At 43.4% G+C, this 20,730-nt stretch overlaps 1 protein-coding gene and 1 pseudogene across 1 annotated transcript; one reads left to right on the top strand and one right to left on the bottom strand.

Annotated features, from left to right (window-relative positions):
• The first annotated feature begins 620 nt into the window (after positions 1-620).
• On the top strand, positions 621-15,082 carry LOC111979002 (midnolin-like). Its single transcript, XM_024009266.2, has 6 exons — positions 621-1,590; positions 1,909-1,996; positions 3,671-3,733; positions 4,839-5,222; positions 5,900-6,314; positions 11,924-15,082. The coding sequence occupies exons 1-6, from the start codon at positions 1,448-1,450 to the stop codon at positions 12,190-12,192; spliced, it is 1,362 nt and encodes a 453-aa protein (XP_023865034.1). The 5' UTR covers positions 621-1,447; the 3' UTR covers positions 12,193-15,082.
• Positions 15,083-19,766: 4,684 nt separating this feature from the next.
• LOC139029368 (piggyBac transposable element-derived protein 4-like) overlaps positions 19,767-20,730 on the bottom strand; it is a 2,646-nt pseudogene continuing 1,682 nt past the window's right edge.

Raw genomic sequence — 20,730 nt, 5'->3', positions numbered from 1 at the left:
AAGGTATCTGTGACCAACAGATGGCATATCTGTATTCCCAGTCACATAAAATCCATAGATTAGGGCCTAATTAATTATTTTAATTGACTAATTTCCTTATTGAATTATCTCCTAGAGAGAGAGAGAGAGAGAGAGAGAGAGAGAGAGAGAGAGAGAGAGAGAGAGAGAGAATGATCGATTTCGGAGAGGAAGGGATGAAATAAGTGGGTGGAGGAAGGATATTTGCACTTGCTGAAAAGAGAGGATGGACGGAGTGAGTGGGTGGATGGAGGGAGGCAGGTGTGCCGGGAACGGTCTGACGCAGTCTGGCTGAAGCGAGTGGATGGGGCGGTGCTATATTTAGCAACCGATGTGACAGGTTCTGGCTGCTTTTCTCTGCCTGTCTACGTCACTGATTCTACGCTGGCCCTCTGGGTGCTACCCATGTGACAGGTGATGCTGTTCTTTATCAATGAGGAGACTGGACCAGAATACTAAAGCAGAGGAGAAGAGACCTAATGCTTTGGACAGTACAGGATAAAATAACTTAGAATACAAATGTTAATATACTGTTGAATGAAATTGAAAAAAACAATTATAGAATATTGTGGAGTTGCTAATTAAATTCCAGATCTGTAAAATGTTTGGACTTTTRTGCATGAACGGTAGGCTTTTATAGTCATCATGTGGATAGCACGATGCAACGCAKAAACATAAGTGTGTGAGGAAATCTCCTACATATCACACACATAGCACTCTAACATGAGCCCATTCTTCWCAAATGAAATCCATACTTCTTTTTCAATATAAATCATAGTTTGTATATGTCAAGCATAAAAAGCAGGCAACATTCTCCCTTTTCTGATTTACATCACCATCTTTATGAATGGTATGGTGCTTGGAGGTACAAGAACAGGGATGGATCCTGTCCACAAGTGGGAAGTAAGTATATAGAGCTGGCAAGACCGTGCTGCCCAACACTAGGCTCCCGGGTCATATTGATTGGCTAGTATGAACAGTAGGAGGATTTAACAGTAATCAAATACAGATGCTTCTACCTACAGTTCAGTGGATGTGCGGGTTTGAGTCTGAGGAAGACAGGACAGCCATGATATGGTGGTCTATTGTGGTTATCTATCTTCAGTTAGAAGCTTCGAAAAAAACGTATTGATGTACTTGGCTCCATTAACAAACAAAGACAAAGAAGATAGAAAATCSAACTATTTTATATTTCGGCAGAAGTGTATTGGAGTTGTGTGGGTCAGTTCCAAAGAGTCTACATTTTGACAAGAGGACACTAGGTACTCTCTCTCATACGACCCAAATAAAGGGMTAGAATCATTCCCAAGCATTCCATTACCGTCCGACCTACAGAACGTAGCCCAGCGAATGGACGATCATCAACCCGGCACACAGAGCTTCATTCCCCGTGGCTCCAGTCTGCGCGTCGGTACCTACTAAACCGCCCATGCGCTTGTCCATAAGCTCGACCACCGGCAGCCGCTTCGAGCTCTCTGCCCATCCGGGAGAGACGGTGGAGGTGGTGAGAAGACGACTTTCGCAAAAGCTCAGAGTGTCGAAGGAAAGATTCGTCTTGCTGCATAAGGAAGCGTGAGTAGCCTAACACATAACTGTATACAACATAATGTAGGTGGGTACACATTTGGTATAATTTCTTAGAAAATCATTTTGAGGACCGCATAAATGGTTGCAATGTCATGTGAACTATTTCATTTCTGGTGCCTATAACTCCATTGTAAAACAGGCCTAAATATCATACATAAAAAGCATTTCTGGGAATGCGTTCCTTGCTAAATATAATTTGAATCTCTCGTGTGAGCAAAAGACCAAGAATGAATTAATAAAAACTCTCAAATGTTACCATATATCATTATGTAGTAAAGATCATGTCCTCTTACATGTCAACAGGTGCTTGAGTATAGGGAAACTCCAGGACCTGGGTATAGTTGATGGGAGTAAACTGATGCTGGTCCCAACTATTGAAGCAGGCTTATTGGTGAGTTATGTAATGTACAGTCCACATAATGGTATTAAATGTTAACACCAGGTATAGAGGAAACATGTCCGTAATGTTATGTATACAGCTTCATAAGGTCAGTAGATCATAAGGTCTGGAACATTATGGCACAGGTGCATATTACTACTGCTGCTCTGGCTGTTCCCCCTGAACCACTTTAAAAAACAGAACCATGTGTCAGAAAAATCACCAGATTTGCTGTATTTGCCAGAGTTCAGGCCTATTCATACAGTAGTTTATTCTAGCAACATTCATATGCATATGTGATCTTACAAAAATATAAATTAGACCTACAGTATATACAGTGCATTCGGAAAGTATTCAGACCCCTTTACTTTTTCCACATTTTGTTACGTTACAACCTTATTCTAAAATGGATTAAATCGTTTTTTCCCCTCATCAATCTACACGCAATACCCCATGATGACAAAGCAAAAACAGGTTTTTAGTCATTTGTGAAAATGTATAAAAAATCAACAACTGAAATATCACATTTACATAAGTATTCAGACCCTTTACTCAGTACTTTGTTGAAGCACCTTTGGCAGCGATTAGAGCCTTGAGTCTTCTTGGGTATGACGCTACAAGCTTGGCACACCTGTATTTGGGGAGTTTCTCCCATTCTTCTCTGCAGATCCTCTCAAGCTCTGTCAGGTTGGATGGGGAGCGTCGCTGCACAGCTATTTTCAGGTCTCTCCAGAGATGTTCGATCGGGTTCATGTCTGGGCTCTGGCTGGGCCGCTCATGGACATTCAGAGAGTTGTCCCGAAGCCACCCCTACGTTGTCTTGGCTGTGTGCTYAGGGTCGTTGAYCAGTTGGAAGGTGAACTTTCACCCAGGTCTGAGGTCCCGAGCGCTCTGAAGCAAGTTTTCGTCAAGGATCTCTCTATACTTTGCTCCGTTCATCTGTCCCTTGATCCTGACTAGTCTCCCAGTGCCTGCCTTTGAAAAACATAAACACAGCATGATGCTGCCACCACCATGCTTCACTGTAGGGATGGTGCCAGGTTTTCTCCAGATGTGATGCTTGGCATTCAGGCCAAAGAGTTCAATCTTGGTTTGATCAGGTCTGAGAGTCCTTTAGGTGCCTTTTGGCAAACTCCAAGCGGGCTGTCATGTGCCTTTTACTGAGGATTGGCTTCCATCTGGCCACTCTACCATAAAGGCCTAATTGGTGGAGTGCTGCAGAGATGGTTGTCCTTCTGGAATGTTCTCCCATCTCCACAGAGGAACTCTGAAGCTCTGTCAGAGTGACCATTGGTTTCTTGGTCACCTCCCTGACCAAGACCTTCAATTCTGCAGAAATTTCTTGGTACCCTTCCCAAGATCCTTGCCTTGACACAATCCTGTCTCGGAGCTCTACAGACAATTCCTTCAACCTCATTGCTTGGTGTTTTCTCTGACATGCACTGTCAACAGTTGGACCTTATATAGACAGGTGTGTGCCTTTCCAAAGTGTAAATGTTTTTTTTTTGCTTTGTCATTTTGGGGTATTGTGTGTAGATTGATGAGGATTGTTTTTATTTAATCCATTTTAGAACAAGGCTGTAAGATAACAAAATGTAGAAAAAGGGAAGGGGTCTGAATACTTTCTGAATGCACTGTATATACTGTCGGTCTAATCTCTATTTTTGTGTTCCTTTGCTTTCTTAGACCCAACCATCCGGAACAGAGCAGACCATAATGCAAGCTTTGGAGAGTTTAACTGAAACTCAGGTAGGTCTCTGATCTTTCAGTGAATTTTGTGTCATAAGATGGTTGTGTAAATACGCAGCAGATGTGATTGAAAGCTATGTAAATAAGCAGCAGATGTGATTGAAAGCTATGTTAATGAGAAGCATTTTCTTTCTGTCTTCATCTGAACCAGCTCATTACGAATGGGTTGCTTCATGAAACAGCGAGGTCATGTTTGTGTGCATGTGCGTTTGTGGATTGTGTGTCTGCATACAGATAGATGTAGGATCTTAATTTGATCACTCATTTGTTGCTGAAAATGTTCTTGTGCCGCAGGAAATGCAGATGAGCTTCGTGATTTACATAATTTCACTGAAAACCTGCACTATCAGTATTCCACTTTTCATGTAGCCTAATTTGGACCAGCTAATAGTCTAACCACCAATCAAGCAACATTATCGAATAAACGTTGAAATTCAGTTGCTGTAGATTTGTTTTGGTACGACAATACAGGTCAAATTAAGATCATACTCTTGTACGGTGGTACATTTGGCAGGAGGTTAGAAGAAAGTGCAGCTCTGTTTCCACCTCATCTCTCTCTCTCTCTCTCTCTGATCAATGTAATGTGCGCTTGTGTGTTTACAAAGAATTTCAAACCGTTTTATCTGGGCCCATTTGATACAATGAACAACATTTTTGCTCCCCACATATCAGATATTACAATGGATAGGTGAGTGGTTCAACAGGACTATGATCTGTTGTGTCGTGACTACCGTCTTTAGGCTTGATGGCCTCTTTCTTACTGAAGTGGTCTGCTTCGTGTCTAGGCTGTTCTAAATAGGTACACCAGATTGAGAATAACAACTAAACCTCCGTTCTAACGCCTTTGTGTCTACAGCAAGGAGTTAAATTCTCAGTAAATAGCCCTGAATGTCTGGGGCCATTACAATAGGGAGACTGTACATGTATTAACAATCCTTTTAATTATTAGATCCTGTTTAGACTCACTAAACTTGTCACTAGATTTGTTTTGTTTTAGCTTATTACAGCTTGGATCAATCAGGATCCTTGTAATGGAGAAATGCAGAAAACAAATGAGTGCTGTAAAATTATTAACCGAGCAATTCCTCCCTCTCTGTCTCTGCAGGTCAGTGATTTCCTGTCTGGCCGTTCACCCCTGACCCTTGCCCTCGGGGTCGGTGATCACGTGATGTTTGTCCATTTACAACTGGCCCCCCAGAATGTTGCTGGGCAGCAGCAGAGACACCTCATTGCCCGGAGCGCGGGCATGGCTGGGGTTGAACAGGTGCATCCTGTGAAATGTGGATCCACCAGGTTCCCTTACCCCCACCCTCACCCCTCCCCGGCMCACCTCTTCTCCAACACCCCAGCAAATGGAGAGAAAGCCTCCCCTTTAACCTCTTATGTCACCTACCCCTCTCACTCACCTAGTGCCACCCTCCGCTCCACCCACTCCYCCTGCTCAGGTCCTGGACCCCAGAGCCCAACCCCTGCCGCCACCTTCCCAGAGGTGAGACTCAGATTTTTCACAGATAATGAAACTACATTATTATGTGAATATTATGTGTGTATTGTCATTTGCTAGTGTTGGTTGAATACTGTTAAGAACACTATTCTGGTGATCATTTTCTATTGGACTGTGGCCTCCAGGTACCATCTTAGTGATTGATATCTGGGCCCTTTAAGCCATAAAATCAGCCACGTGTGCTTTCAGGCACTTAAGATGGTTCAATTGTTTAGTCTATTCAGCCCCCAGGGCAACCTTGATTTAAGGTTTTGGAACAAGGCACGGAAGGATGAAGCAACGAACAGATAAGGAAGAGTATATTGTATATGCCTGCTTTCCCTCTGGATGGGACAGATTATTAGGAACCGTTCAAAAGTGTCGCTTTGGTCTCCCTGTGCACAGTTTTKTCTAATTAAACTAAAATATACTGTAGAAGYGGTTTGCATCATCTTTCRCATCCAGCATTTCTCCACACCTTGRCCAGTTTTCAATTCCTAACAATACTTCAAAGCCTGATCCTGTTAGTAAGGCAGGGAATAATTTTTCAATCTAATGTAGTTACAGATTTATTGTAATATTATGAAATGATAGGTAGCCTATTGATATAGTCATTGTACAGGCTCTCTTATGACTAGAGAGGGAGTATCTAATATGCAACCCTTTCACTCACTTTTTCACAGGGTGACTGCAGTGTGGCTGGTACTCCCACCTCTAAGAAACCAGCTGCCGGGGAACCAGGTGCTGTCATAGAGAGCTTTGTGAGCCATGCCCCAGGAGTCTTCTCAGGGACCTTCTCAGGCACTCTACACCCAGCCGGTCAGGACAGAACCAGATCATCCAGGCAAGGCATCAACACCATCCTCCAGATCCTCAATGACCTGCTTAGTGCTACTCGCCACCACCAGGGGGCTCCACTGTCCCTCTCCCAGCTCCGCTGCCCTCCTCCCAGCACTCCAACCAGCAGCACCCAGAGTACCCCCACCTCGCCCTCCCCACCGCCCTCACCTGTCACCCCGGATCCCGTCACCACTGCTACCTCAGGACCACTTATGGACCACGWCAGCCAGGGACAGAGCCGCTCATATAAACCTACTGGTGAGTTGAGGTTCCACAGAATAACCAAAACCTGTGAGGGCTGTGTGTAGCTATTCATTTTAAGCTGWCCCTCTTGGTTGAGGAAGATAAACAAAAGTGCAACATTATTCAGAGCCAAAGGATGTTTTAGGTTTTGTTATACAACGGGTGGGTCTAATCCTGAATGCTGATTGGTTAAAACCACATTCCAGCCGGTGTCTATTCCACAAGTTACCACCGGCTAAATCTATGATGTTAAAATGCCTATACTCTGTTCCATCTGACTGCGCAATCCACTGTCTCATCAGCCCAGCCAGGCAATGTATAAATCTGATCTCTACTATAAAAACATTAWAAAACATCTAGACATTATCTCACATTTCCTTTAGACTAACATTTAGTTTTCAACAGTGGAGAATTGTATACACCTTACTGTCTGTCTCTCTGACATTTGCAACATTGTTTCAATATTCAAATTCGATCTCCAGTTGTCCATAGTAATGAACGTGTCGGGTGTCGGAAACAAATAGGCAGGCGGCCTAATAAGGAATGTGAACCTATGCACTTTGGAACTTGAGAAGATGCTGTTTAAAATGGCGTCGCTTGAGGATCAAGACAGACGCAATAACGTGAGGGTCACGGGGATTGCTACAAACCGGGAGGGAGGTGATGCAATTGCTTTCCTGCAAGAAATCCTTCCCAAATGGATTCCGTCACTTGGTACTACTCYGATTCAAATGGAAAGGGTCCACAGGATCTACAACCAAAATGCAAAGAATGACAACCTATAGACCATGGTCTTGAAGGTTCTCAGATACCAAGAGCGCAACGCTATTCTACAAGGATGAAGCATGAAGCAAGAAAGAATGTGCCAATCCAAGAAGCCCAGGAGAACTATACGTTTTTATGCGGACTACTGTTCATTCACAATTCAGCGAAGGAAAGCATTGTACATATCCTCTTTTCTGATCTTTCCCGCCACCYTGCGACTTACTTTCAGCGGTGAGCAGCTCTCCTTCCCCTTGGCAAAATAGGCAGAGGAATTTCGGARAAGTCTCTCSTGGCGACAGGTCTACACGCCACGCCTAAACTACTGTMGCCAGRTTGGCTGCACAGCTTCACAAGAKTYACTACATGATTCCATGTGTGYTATTTMATAGTTTTGATRTCTTCACTATTATTCTACAATGTAGAAAATAGTACAAATAAAGAAAAACCCTGAAATGAGTAGGTGTGTCCAAACTTTTGRCTGGTACTGTATATACATCTTCAATACAGTTTGAGCCAGACAAATGCAAGCAGTTTTTAGATAATCTTGATATGCCCGTATTGGATGAGAAGCAATCTGCGGATCTGGGCCAACCCATCTCRTTAGAGGAACTGTAGKCAGCACTGAAASGTGCTAAAAAGGGTWRATCASCTSGCCCGGATGGCATTCCACCTGAAATGTTACTACATTTTKKGGGSATTTTAGGACCAGTATTATTGGAGTCAATTCTTTCGGCTATCGACAAGTTTTTTTTTTCATGAGCATACTAAYTCTGCTTTAATCTCTCTACTGCCAAAGAAAGGGAAAGATCACACAGATTGTGCAAATTATYGTCCGATATCTTTMATTAATTCCGACCAAARATTGTATTCAAARGTATTGGCGTTACGGATGGAAAAGTAATTGGATAAGTTGATTCACATGGACCAGTCAGGTTTTATGAAAGGTCGCCTTGCAGCTGACAATGACCATCGATTAATGCAGGTAATACATGACACACAACAGCTGGACACACCGGGTGCTGTGCTGTCTCTAGATGCCGAGAAGGCTTTTGACAGGCTTGAATGGCAGAACTTGTGTGCTGTCTTGGAGAAATTTGGTTTGGGAAATCATTTTAGCGATATGGTTTGTGTGTTATATGCTAACCCTGTTGCTATGGTTTCTACTAATGGCATACACTCAAGTCCATTCCCTGTTTTTCGGGGATGTAGACAAGATGGCCTATCCCCAACGTTATTCATTTTGTTGCTAGAGCCTTTAGCTCAACATCTAAGGCAGAATGTAGTTGCTTCTCCTATACTGATTAAATCTTCCTCTCATATCATATGCGGATGATATTCTCATATATATGACAGATATTCAGAATTCAATCTCATCTTTATTATCCACTTGAAGAATTCAAATTGCTGAGCATGATGATCCCACTCCCTCCACCAGTAGGCTATTGGGGAATGATTGATAAATGTATACGTAAATACCTTTGGAATGSCAAACATCCAAAGATTAGGTTTGAGGTGTTACAATGACAGAAGTGTAATGGTGGACTTGCATTAGCAAATGTTKGTATTCACCACCAATCTTTCCAGTTACGCCCATTTAGATCATGGTTTGATCGGTCWGCATCAGTCTCTTGGAGAACTATTGAGGAAGAACTCGTTTCATCTACTATATTGCAGGATGTGTTATTTTCTGGTATATCTAATTAGAAATGCATGCTGTATTTTGGTCCTATTATTTCTAATACAATAGAGAATTTTGGGAAGGTTGAGAAGTGTCTAGGTGGTAACTGGAAATGGCATGTCCATACCCCTCTATGGCATAACAAGGCTATTACTTMCGGTAATAAACCTTTTGAGTCTAGACTCTAGAGCCGGGTCTGCAAAAGGGGTCAATAATCGWTGGGATATATTCAACTCAAAGGGTCTTCATAGTTTTCAGGGACTTCGTCTTCATTTTGATTTGCAAGGGTCGTCATTATTTCTATATCTTAGACTGTGGTCAGCGCTTTGTGCCTATGGGGTCCCATTGGGTACAAGTTTGGGAAGGCACCCAGTGATAGAGTGGATTTTTACATTCCAGTCCAGAGATTTTGTGTCTGCTATTTATTCTCATCAACGATTAAAGCAGATCTTTCAATGGTTAAAGCATGGTTTGGCTATCGATGATGAGGCTATTGATTGGGAGAATGTCTATTTATATTTCACTCATCAAAGAACCCAAACCATCAATTAATTCATTTTTTTACTTTGTCATGGATCGTACTGGCCACCACTTGTAAGATTTCATGCAAAACAGGCTCACCATACTGTGGCCTATGTAACCTCAATACACTTGGCACATACAAACACATGATATGGGATTGTCCTGAGGYTTATGAGTTTTGGAGGAAAGTGTCATATMTTCTCTCTGACATGATTGATAAAACTGTACCCCTTGAACCAATTAGGCTGTTGCTTAACGATGATACATGTATGCAGCAGAATGAGAAACAGCAGCAAGTTTGGCTGGCTGGGTTGACTGCTACCAAAAACTTGTTGTTCAGCGCTGGTTGCCACCACATGACCTTCATATAAGGAAATGGCTAGCATACATTCAGGACATATTTTTATATTTATGATTGTGATCCAATAAAAAACTATTGTTCACAAAAAAAGTATAACTAAATGAAGTGCAGCTAGTTTGCAGTCTTTTCAGCTTCAGTTTGAACTGTTTGTGTTAGCTGTGTTGTTGGCTAGCTCCTCTGAACAACAGTGTCCTGACGAGTGTACACATTTTCTATGCCAGGCAAAACCGTGCCTCATTAGATCATTGTTATGGATGTTAACAATAAGTTAACATTGTTATGGTTATCCAAACAGTTTAAACAAATGCAAATGCAGCTACTTTGCTGTTATTCTGGCTGCACTTTTTGACGTGACTGTAAGTTAGCCGTAGTTGGCTAGCTAGCAAACAAGGGATAAGAACGTTACCAGCCAGTATGGCAATTTAACATTTAGAACAAACAACTGGGTCGCATCCATAGATACAGAACAAAAAGACTCAACGACTGGGTCGCGTCTCTGGCAACCGAACCGATAGAACGACCGACCAGCCGGCTTGGGTAGCCACCCTAGATTTGTGTCGGGACTATATCTTGTGAAAGGATGAAATAGTATGAATAAATTCATCAAAATAATGTAAATCATTACTTGAATATGTTGGTAATCTGTTGTATAAAAGTGATTATGCCCTCGAACCCGGTGTTTGGAGGATACAGTATATTGGCACGGTTTGCCAATAACAACACCCGTACCAATATATCCTCCAAACACCGGCTTCTCTGGAATTATCACTTAAGTATACCATGCAGTCTTCATTCAACTCCCTCTCTTCATAAAACAACTAATGAACCAAATGAATGATATAGAGTCTCTTCATTGTCAAGGCTCAGGAGAAGACCCAGATGCAGWCAGTTTCRAAGTAACAMAAGTTTATTACAAAAMAGTGGGGCAGGCAAACGACAGGCCAAGGGYAGGCAGAGGTCAGTAATCCAGWRCAGAGTCYGAAAGGTACAGAAMGGCAGGCAGGCTCGGGGTCAGGCAGAGGTCATTAATCCAGGKTTGTGTGACAAGRTACAGAACAGCAGGCAGACTCAGGGCAGGCAGAATGGTCAAAACCTGGGAAAACTAGAAAACAGGAACTAGAGCACGACAGGAGCACGGGAAAACCGCTGGTAGGYTTGASGAAACAAAACRAACTGGCAACAGACAAACAGAGAACACAGRTATAAATACACTGGRGATAATRGGGAAGATGGGCGACACCTGGAGGGGGGTGGAGACAAGCACAAAGACAGGTGAAACAGATCAGGGTGTGACATTCATTCTCTTTTTTGAAAACATATTTACCACATATGCATTCAATAAATGTTCAGCATTCCGTTTTTTCCCGTGGAGTATTCCCAGTCAATGGTTTGTCACCTAGTTCTCGTTCCTGCGTTCCAGAACTCTAGTGTTATTTGTGGAAACCAGTCCAGCCTTCTTAAGCTAGGCCCACAATGGCTGCAGTGTTATGGTTCTGGATAGAATAGCCAAGTTTAGACAGAAACAGCCTCCCCGGGATAGACCCACAATGGCTGAGTTCTGGTTCTGATGAGTGTCCAAGTKTAGACAGGAGCGGCTGTGCAGCAGAGAGAACACTGGTTGTGAGGGTGTGTTTGGAAAGGAGGAAATGGTTTCTATGCCCCCATTCATGAACTAGGGCTGTTAATATTCACTCCCTCACAGTGTACGCATTCATTTGTTTCCCAGTCTGCAATTAATAAGAACATCCCCTGAGTGTGTGCGTGTGTGTGTGAGAGAGTTATGCTTGCTGGCAGTCAGACCATAGTGTGAATTACCTGTGTGTGTGTGTGTGTGTGTGTGTATGCGTGCTAATGTGTGCGCATGTGTTCACGTGAGTGTTTTGAGGCAGAGATACAGCATGTACATAGCCCTCAGGGGTCAGTTAGTGACACAAACAGTCACGTACACATAGTAACAGGACCTTAACCTTTTCACCGGAATATGTGAACTAATGTACCTTACCACCACCTTTTCACCCTACCACCGGAAGCATACTAATGAACATGTAATCATCTGGGTCACATTGTCAGGGAAACAGCACTGCTCAATTCTTAGAATTCAAATACATTCAATGTTCATGGTTCCATCCATCGAATTCTGTGTTCAGTGAACAATGCTAGGCTGATTACATGTGTGGTTCAATGTAAATGTATACASTTCCTGAGTTCCTGCTATAACATTCTTTCTCATGACTCTTCTTCCCCTTCCTCCCCCTCCTCTTTCCTGTCTTCACCTCCCTCCTTCCTCCTCTCTCTCAGCAGACCAGTGTTTCAGTCAGTCCAAGGAGAACCAGGCATTGCGCTGTAAACTGGAGCGTCTTCAGATATTGATGCACCAGAGACGCCTGCATAGGTGGGCACGCAGGGACACACGCACCTCACGCCCCTACTCTCCTCACCACCATCAGCCCTGGTCGCCTGGACGACGCAAAGCCAACACCAGGCGCCATAGCAACAGCAACATGTCCAGCAGGATAGCTCTTCCCTGGAGTTGCCATGGAAACCCGAGCTGCCCTCCGACCTTGTGATGGCATAGGAAAAAGAGTGAGAGGGAGAAAGTCCCAGTTGGTATTAGATAGAACCTTGCGGACCCGCGCTCCTGTGGGGAAAACAATCTGTGAATACCTAGGTTACCCCATTGGCTCACAGTGAAAACTAGACTTTTTTCACGCAATTTCTTGCTTTAGTCAATTATAAAACTATATTCAAAAATAGTAAAACATGTCTAAAGATGACTTKTCAACATTGCCAGCTCCAGTACATAGCCTACTTGGACACCGGGTCGCCACATTTCCCACTCTCCCATGCCGAATAGACTGAAGCCACAGGGCTCTTCTCGCAGGCTCTATTTCCCTATGTGGGATCATTGCGAACCGTAAATCGGGATTTTTGACCTGGTTACCTGTACATTGAACAACACATCAGCTCTTCTGGATTTTTGTTATTTCTGTATAACTAAAAATCGACGACGAAGTTGGCTGTTTTACAATGGGAATATGAAATAATATTTGTGGGCGTGGCCAAGGCGAATTCCTTCTTATGACGTRAATAACGACTCGGAGTATGGAGTGGTTTTTGAGAGAGAGGGAGAAGAGCCGGACTGAAAATGTATGATAGATAGAGAAAAATAAAGGGCTCCCATTTGTACGTCATTGTCTGTCCTTCTGAATGGCTGAATAGGAGAAATAAGCTSTCCATTTTGCCATTGATGGCTGGGACTCACTTGATCTGACTGCACAAGGATTCTTCAAAAAGACAACTGTGCCCTCCCAACTGTGCCCTCCTAAAATAGTCAAAAAGGTTTATTCACGGGAACGTTCTAAAGTCAAGAATACAAAACAATTCATTTTATACTGACTTCTCACGCCCACACATTCACACAACCATACGCACACACATACACACAACCATACGCACACACATACACACAAACAGATGCACACAATGTCCTGCTACGCACACACTGTCTCACTACCCAGCCGACAGAGATTAGTGACCTTGTCCTTGGAAAAGATTACCAACTTGATCCTCTCTGTGTAAAAATGAAAAACTGCTATTGGGTAAACTATATCAACTTAAATATAAAGTTGAATCCCCCCTTTCATAAAAAGAGSGTAGTAAGACACCCARTTTTTTTTGTTCACGTTATTGTTCATAAWTGTCGGTTACAGTTGAGAATTATCTGTTAATTGAATGATTAGAATATTCCGCCCTGAAACATATAATTGTATGGAATTGATTAGAATGTATAAAATCATAATCAATAAACGTGTAGTCCTAGTCAGAATTAGGGTAAGACAATATGTCTTTATGGTATTTTAAACAGAGACTGTCTGAGCTTGGTGCCGACCTGACTAGAGATTTGGGAGAGAACGGGGAGTATTTTCCAAGGACAAGGTCACTAATCTCTGTCGGCTGGGTAGTGAGACAGTGTGTGCGTAGCAGGACATTGTGTGCATCTGTTTGTGTGTATGTGTGTGCGTATGGTTGTGTGTATGAGAGGATCAAGTTGGTAATCTTTTCCGGGCAGAACGGCATGGTGGGAGGAGAAGCATAATTTCCAGGCATTCAAAACCATTTGTTTTTGAGACAGGGGTGTCACCACAGCTGTGTTGTATTCATTMGGTATGTCGTAGGTCATTTTCAAAGATGAATTATGATGCTTTACAAGCTAATACATTTTTTACAAACATGACAATTATGACAATAACTGTGGCCATTTGCATGGCAATTAATTGTTACCCAAAATTCCATAATCGTCACAGCCGTATTTCTATGTCTTTTCTTGACAGCTTTGTTTAGCAACGTTTTGTGGTCACTCGAATGAGATMGGAATCATATTTATGTCTTTGTGTAAGTATGTTTTGAAATAATATATGTTTTGTTTGTTTAATTGTCTTGAACTTTGTAGATATGTAGAATATGTTTCAAATTGTTTTTCTAAAGCAATACYTTTCAGTTTGTCTGTCAATRCAGTGGAATGTTTTAACTCTATATTTTTCTAGGAAATACATTATAAAGAAATTATTCTGAAAACAGTCAGTAGCTGGTATTGGTATTTTATTAGGATCCCATTAGCTTTTTGCAGCAGCTACTTTTCCTGGGGTCCACACAGCATGAAACATAATACAGAGCATTAATAGACAAGATATGAGGGCACAGGGCGAGACCCAGATGCAGACACGAGAGGCAGATGGTTCGAGCCTCTGATATTTATTAAGGGGCAGGCAAGAGAATGGTCGTGGGCAGACAAAAGATCAAAAACAAGGTCAGAGTCCAGGAGGTACAGAGTGGCAGGCAGGCTCGAGGTCAGGGCAGGCAGTATGGTCAGGCAGGCGGGTTCAGAGTCAAGGCAGGCAAGGGTCAAAACCGGGAGGACTAGCAAAAGAGAGATAAGAAAAAGCAGGGGCACGGAAAACCACGCTGGTTGACTTGACAAGACGAACTGGCAACAGACAAACAGGGAACACTGGAATAAATACCCAGGGACTARATGGGGAAAACGGGTGACACCTGGAGGTGGGTGGAGACAATCACAAAGACAGGTGAAACAGATCATGGCGTGACACAAGAACAGCTCAAGGACAGAACTACATACATTTAAAAATGGCACACATAACCTACATGTCAATACATACACACAATATCTAGGTCAAATAGGGGAGAGGTGTTGTGCCATGAGGTGTTGCTTTATTAGTTTTTTGAAACCAGGTTTGCTGTTTATTTGAGCAATATGAGATGGAAGGGAGTTCCAATAATGGCTCAATATAATACTGTACACGTTCTTGAATTTGTTCTGGATTTGGGAACTGTGAAAAGAGCCCAGGTAGCATGTCTGGTAGGGTAAGTGTGTGTGTCAGAGCTTTGTGTAAGTTGACAATGTCAACAATTTGGAATTTAACACATTGTTTCTGATAAAAAGAAGAGATGATGCAGTCTCTCCTCAACTCTTAGCCAAGAGAGACTGGAATGCATAGTATTTACATTAGCCCTCTGATGACAATGAAGAGCAAAACGTGTCGCTCTGTTTCTGGGCCATCTGAAGCATTACTAGGGCTTTCTTTGCAGCCCTTGACCACATGACTGGACAATAATCAAGATAAGGCCAAACTAGAGCCTGCAGGACTTGCTTTTTGGAGTGGTGTCAAAAAAAAAGAGCATATTTTTATTATGAACAGACATCTATCCCATCTTTACAACCATTGAATCTATATGTTTTGACCATGACAGTTTACAGCCACAGCATTCATTTTCAGATTCAGCTAAGGTCTAGAGCTTAGGGAATTATGTCCAAATACAATGCTTTTATTTTGTAACTTTTTTAAAAATAGGGTAGATCAGATTGTGGGTTCTATCAATGTAATTGTTTGCATCATTTACAATCCACCATATCTTTTTTCTTATTTTTCCCTAACCCCTACCTCGCCTCCCCTAATTGGAGTGAACTAATGGACAACAATACTTAGGCTTCTACTTCCAGCTTATACTGTACATACTATAGTGTATACAGTGCATTCGCGAAGTATTCAGACCAAAGTATTCAGACCGAAGTATTCAGACCCCTGACTTTTTCCACATTTTGTTACGTTACGGCCTTATTCTAAAACGTATTAAATATTTTTTTCATCAATCTACACACAATACCCCATATGGACAAAGCAAAAACGGTTTGACATTTTTGCTTATTTAAAACAAATAAACTTAAATATCACATTTACATAAGTATTCAGACCCTTTACTCAGTACTTTGTTGAAGCACCTTTGGCAGCGATTACAGCATCGAGTGTTCTTGGGTATGACACTACAACATTGGCACACCTGTATTTGGGGAATTTCTCCCATTCTTCTCTGCAGATCCTCTCAAGCTCTGTCAGATTGTATGGGGAGCGTCGCTGCACAGGCATATTGAGGTCTTTCCAGAGATGTTCTATCGGGTTCAAGTCAGGGCTCTGGCTGGGCCACTCAAGGACATTCATAGACTTGTCCCGAAGTCACTCCTGCGTTGTCTTGGCTGTGTGCTTAGGGTCGTTGTCCTGTTGGAAGGTGAACATTTTCCCCAGTCTGAGGTTCCGAGTGCTCTGGAGCAGATTTTCATCAAGGATCTCTCTGTACTTAACTCTGTTCATCTTTTCCTCGATCCTGACTAGTCTTCCAGTTCCTGACGCTGAAAAACATCCCCACAGCATGATGCTGCCACCACCATGCTTCACAGTAGAGATGGTACCATGTTTCCTCCAGATGTGACGCTTGGCATTCAGGCCAACCAATCTTGGTTTCATCATACCAGAGAATCTTGTTTCTCATTGTCTGAGAGTCTTTCGGTGCCTTTTGACAAAACTGCAAGCAGGTTGTTATGCCTTTTACTGAGGATTGGCTTCCGTCTGGCCACTTTACCATAAAGGCCTGACTGGTGGAGTGCTGCAGATATGGTTGTCTTTCTGGAAGGTTCTCCCATCTCCACAGAGGAACTCTAGAGCTCTGTCAGAGTGACCATCAGGTTCTTGGTCACCTCTCTGACCAAGGCCCTTCTCCCCCAATTGCGCAGTTTGGCCGGCTAGCCAGCTCTACGAAGAGTCTTGGTGGTTCCAAACTTCTTCCATTTAAGATTGATAGAGGCCACTGTGTTCTTAGGGACTTTCAATGCTGCAGACATATTTTGGTACCCTTCCCCAGATCTGTGCCTCTACACAAGCCTGTCTCGGAGCTCTACGGACAATTCCTTCAACCTCATGGCTTGGTTTTTGCTCTGACATGCACTGTCAGCTGTGGGACCTTTTATATAGACAGGTGTGTGCCTTTCCAAATCATGTCCATTCAATTGAATTCAACACAGGTGGATTCCAATCAAGTTGTAGAAGCATCTCAAGGATGATCAATGGAAACGGGATGCACCTCAGCTCAATTTCGAGACTCATAACAAAGGGTCTGAATACTTATGTAAATAAGGTGTTTTTAATTTTTAATACATTTGCTAACATTTCTACAAACCTGTTTTCACTTTGTCATTATGGGGTATTGTGTGTAGATTGCTTAGGATTTTTTTAAATCACTTTTAGAATGAGGCTGTAAAGTAACAATGTGGAAAAAGTCCAGGAGCTGAATACTTTCCGATGTCACTGTATATACAGAAGTATGTGGACACACCCTTCAAATAAGTGAGATTTGGCTATTTCAGCACACCTGTTACTGACAGTGTATAAAATAGAGGCACCACAGTCATGAAATCTCCATTACATACATTGGCAATAGAATGTACTTACTGAAGAGCTCAGTGACATTCAAGAGTGGCATCGTCATACAATGCCACCTTTCCAACAAGTCAGTTCGTCAAATATTTGCCAGTGCTAGAGCTTGCCCCGGTCAACTGTAAGTGCTTTATTGTTGAAAGTGGAAACGTCTAGGATACAATGGCTGACAGCCGCGAGTGGTAGGCCACACAAGCTTACAGAACGGGACCGCCGAGTTCTGAAGAGCGTAAAAATCGTCTGTCCTCGGTTGGAACACTCACAACTGAGTTCCAGACTGCCTCTGGAAGCAATGTCAACACAAGMTGGCMGAGCAGCCRCACACAAGCACAAGATCACCATGCGCAATGCCAAGTGTCGGCTAGAGTGGTGTTAAGCTCGCCTCCATTGGACACTGGAGCAGTGGAGACGCGCTCTTTGGAGTGATGAATCACGCTTCACCATCTGGCAGTCTGATGGACGAATATGGGTTTGGCGGATGCTAGCAGAATGCTACCTGCCCCAATGCATTGTGCCAACTGTAAAGTTTGGTGGAGGGGGAATATATTCTTAATGCTACAGCATACAATGACATTCTAGACGATTTTGTGCTTCCAACTTTGTGGCAACAGTTTGGGGAAGGCCATTTCCTGTTTCAGCATGACAATGACCTCGTGCACAAAGCGAGGTCCATATAGAAATGGTTTGTCGAGGTCGGTGTGGAAGAACTTGACTGGCCTGCACAGAGCCCTGACCTSAACCCCATCAAACACCTTCGGGATGAATTGGAACGCCGACTGCGAGCCAAGCCTAATCGACCAACATCAGTKCCCGACCTCACTAATGCTCGTGGCTGAATGGAAGCAATTCCCCGCAGCAATGTTCCAACATTTAGTGGAAAGCTTTCCCAGAAGAGGCTGTTATAGCAGCAAAGCGGGGACCAACTCCGTATTAATGCCCATGATTTTGGAATGAGATGTTCAACGAGCAGGTGTCCACATACCTTTGGTCATGTAGTGTTGGTAGCCATGGAGCTACAAGCCCCTGACAAGTAGGTGAACGTCACTAGCTGTGTTAGCCTGGCAAGGCTGATTAATTAACACATTGGTTACCGTGGCAATTTGGCTAAAGCTTACCGTAGTGCTGGTACTTCTATATTTAGGTGCCGGTACTAGAGCTGTTACGGTGACCTTGTTACCGCCACACCAGTGGTCACGAGTCATGACGCAGTCAAATTCCACGTGACCATTTAGTCATGGTAATTAGGCTTCTCTAAGCTCTGATGCTGCTGCTGGTCATTACACATATGGAATCATGTAGTAACCAAAAAAGTGTTAAACAAATGAAAATATATTTTATGCTTTGATGACAGGTTTGCACCAGCTTCACCTGGAATGCTTTTCCAACTGTCTTGAAGGAGTTCCCACATAAAGTATGCTGAGCACCTGTTGGCTGCTTTTCCTTCACTCTGTGGGCCAACTCATCCCAAACCATCTCAATTGGGTTGAGGTTGGGAGATTGTGGAGGCCAGGTCATCTGATGCAGCACTCCATCACTCTCCTTGGTCAAATAGCCTTTACACAACCTGGAGGTGTGTTTTGGGTCATTGTCCTGTTGAAAAACAAATKATAGTCTCACTAAGCGCAATCCAGATGGGATGGCGTATCGCTGCAGAATGCTGTGGTAGCCATGCTGGTTAAGTGTGCCATGAATTCTAAATAAATCACAGTGTCACCAGCAAAGTTCCCCCACACCATCACTCCTCCTCCTCCATGCTTCATGGTGGGAACCACAAATCCGGAGAACATCTGTTCATCCACTCTGCGTCTAACAAAGACACGGCGGTTGGAACCAAAAATCTCAAATTAAACTCATCAGACCAAAGGACAGATTTACACCRGTCTAATGTCCATTGCTCGTGTTTCTTGGCCCAAGCAAGTCTCTCCTTATTGKTGTCCTTTAGTAATGTTTTCTTTGCAGCAATTTTGACCACGAAGACCTGATCCATGCAGTCTCCTCTGAATAGTTGATATTGAGATGTGTTTTTTTCTTGAACTCTGTGAAGCATTTATTTGGGCTGCAATTACTGAGGCTGGTAACTTTTTAATGAACTTATCCTCTACAGCCAGAGGTAACTCTGGTCTTCATTCCTGTGGTGGTCCTCATGAGACAGTTTCATCATAGCGCTTGTTGGTTTTTGCGACTGCACTTGAAGAAACTTTCAAAGTTCTTGACATTTTCCAGATTGATCTGCCTTCATGTCTTAAGTAATTGGTGTCCTTTAGTAGTGTTTTCTTTGCAGCAAATTTGACCATGAAGGCCTGATTCATGCAGTCTCCTCTGACTATCGTTTCTCTTTGCTTATTTGAACTGTTCTCGTCATAATATGGACTTGGTCTTTTACCAAATAGGGCTATCTTCTGTATACTACCCTCTCTTGAGTGGCCCAGCCAGAGGCTGGACTTGAACCTGATCGAACATCTTTGRAGAGACATGAAAATAGCTGTGCAGCAACGCTCCTCATCCAATCTGTTAGAGCTGGAGAGGATCTACAGAGAAGAATGGGAGAAACTCCCCAAACTCCCCACCGCGTCATACTCAAGAAGACTCRAGGCTGTAATCGCTGCCAAAGGTACTTCAACAAAAACTACAAGACCAGACAGCGTGGAGCAGTGGCTGAGAATGGTAGGACCCTCTGAAACTCTCAACGAGTGAAGAAGGTAAAGACTGGACCAAACATTCACAGTCTGCACCTGTGTATGTGTAGTAGTTGAGGACATTTGACCCTCTCACCACCGAGTGGTACACCTGAAGTATCTAATCTAACGAACACTCCACACCGCCCTTGTTGCAGTTGTAGTCTAGGATGACGGCCGCAGTCGCACGTTCTTGTTTTTCTTTGCCAGGTAGGACACTAGAGTGGCGGTGGGTGTGAAGGCAAACCTGGAGGACAGGACCTGTCTGCCTTTGGAAACGAGCTGCGCGGGCGGGAGCTCGGCCTTGTTCTTTCTCACCGTGCCSACCATGGTGAGGTTCCTCTCGAGGAGCCGCTGTCCCAGTTCGTAGGAGGTGAAGAAATTGTCACACGTTGTCAGATCGAGGACGATGCGCATCCCCTGGTTCTTCTCGAGGCCTCCGCTGGACGCCTTGCCGGTGTACACTTGCATCTTCCAAGCGTAGCTGGACTTGGYGTCTCAGGCCACCCACGACTTGATGCCGTATTTCGCCGGCTTGCTGGGAATGTACTGACGGAAAGGACAGCGGCCTTTTGGAAAGGGGAGAAGAGATTAGCCTCGTTACTGTCTCATTGGGGCCAATGGCATTTTGTGTTACACCTCTCTA

Source organism: Salvelinus sp. IW2-2015, linkage group LG19, assembly GCF_002910315.2.
Source record: "Salvelinus sp. IW2-2015 linkage group LG19, ASM291031v2, whole genome shotgun sequence".
NCBI lineage: Eukaryota > Metazoa > Chordata > Actinopteri > Salmoniformes > Salmonidae > Salvelinus > Salvelinus sp. IW2-2015.
This window is presented reverse-complemented; position numbering and strand designations above follow the sequence as displayed.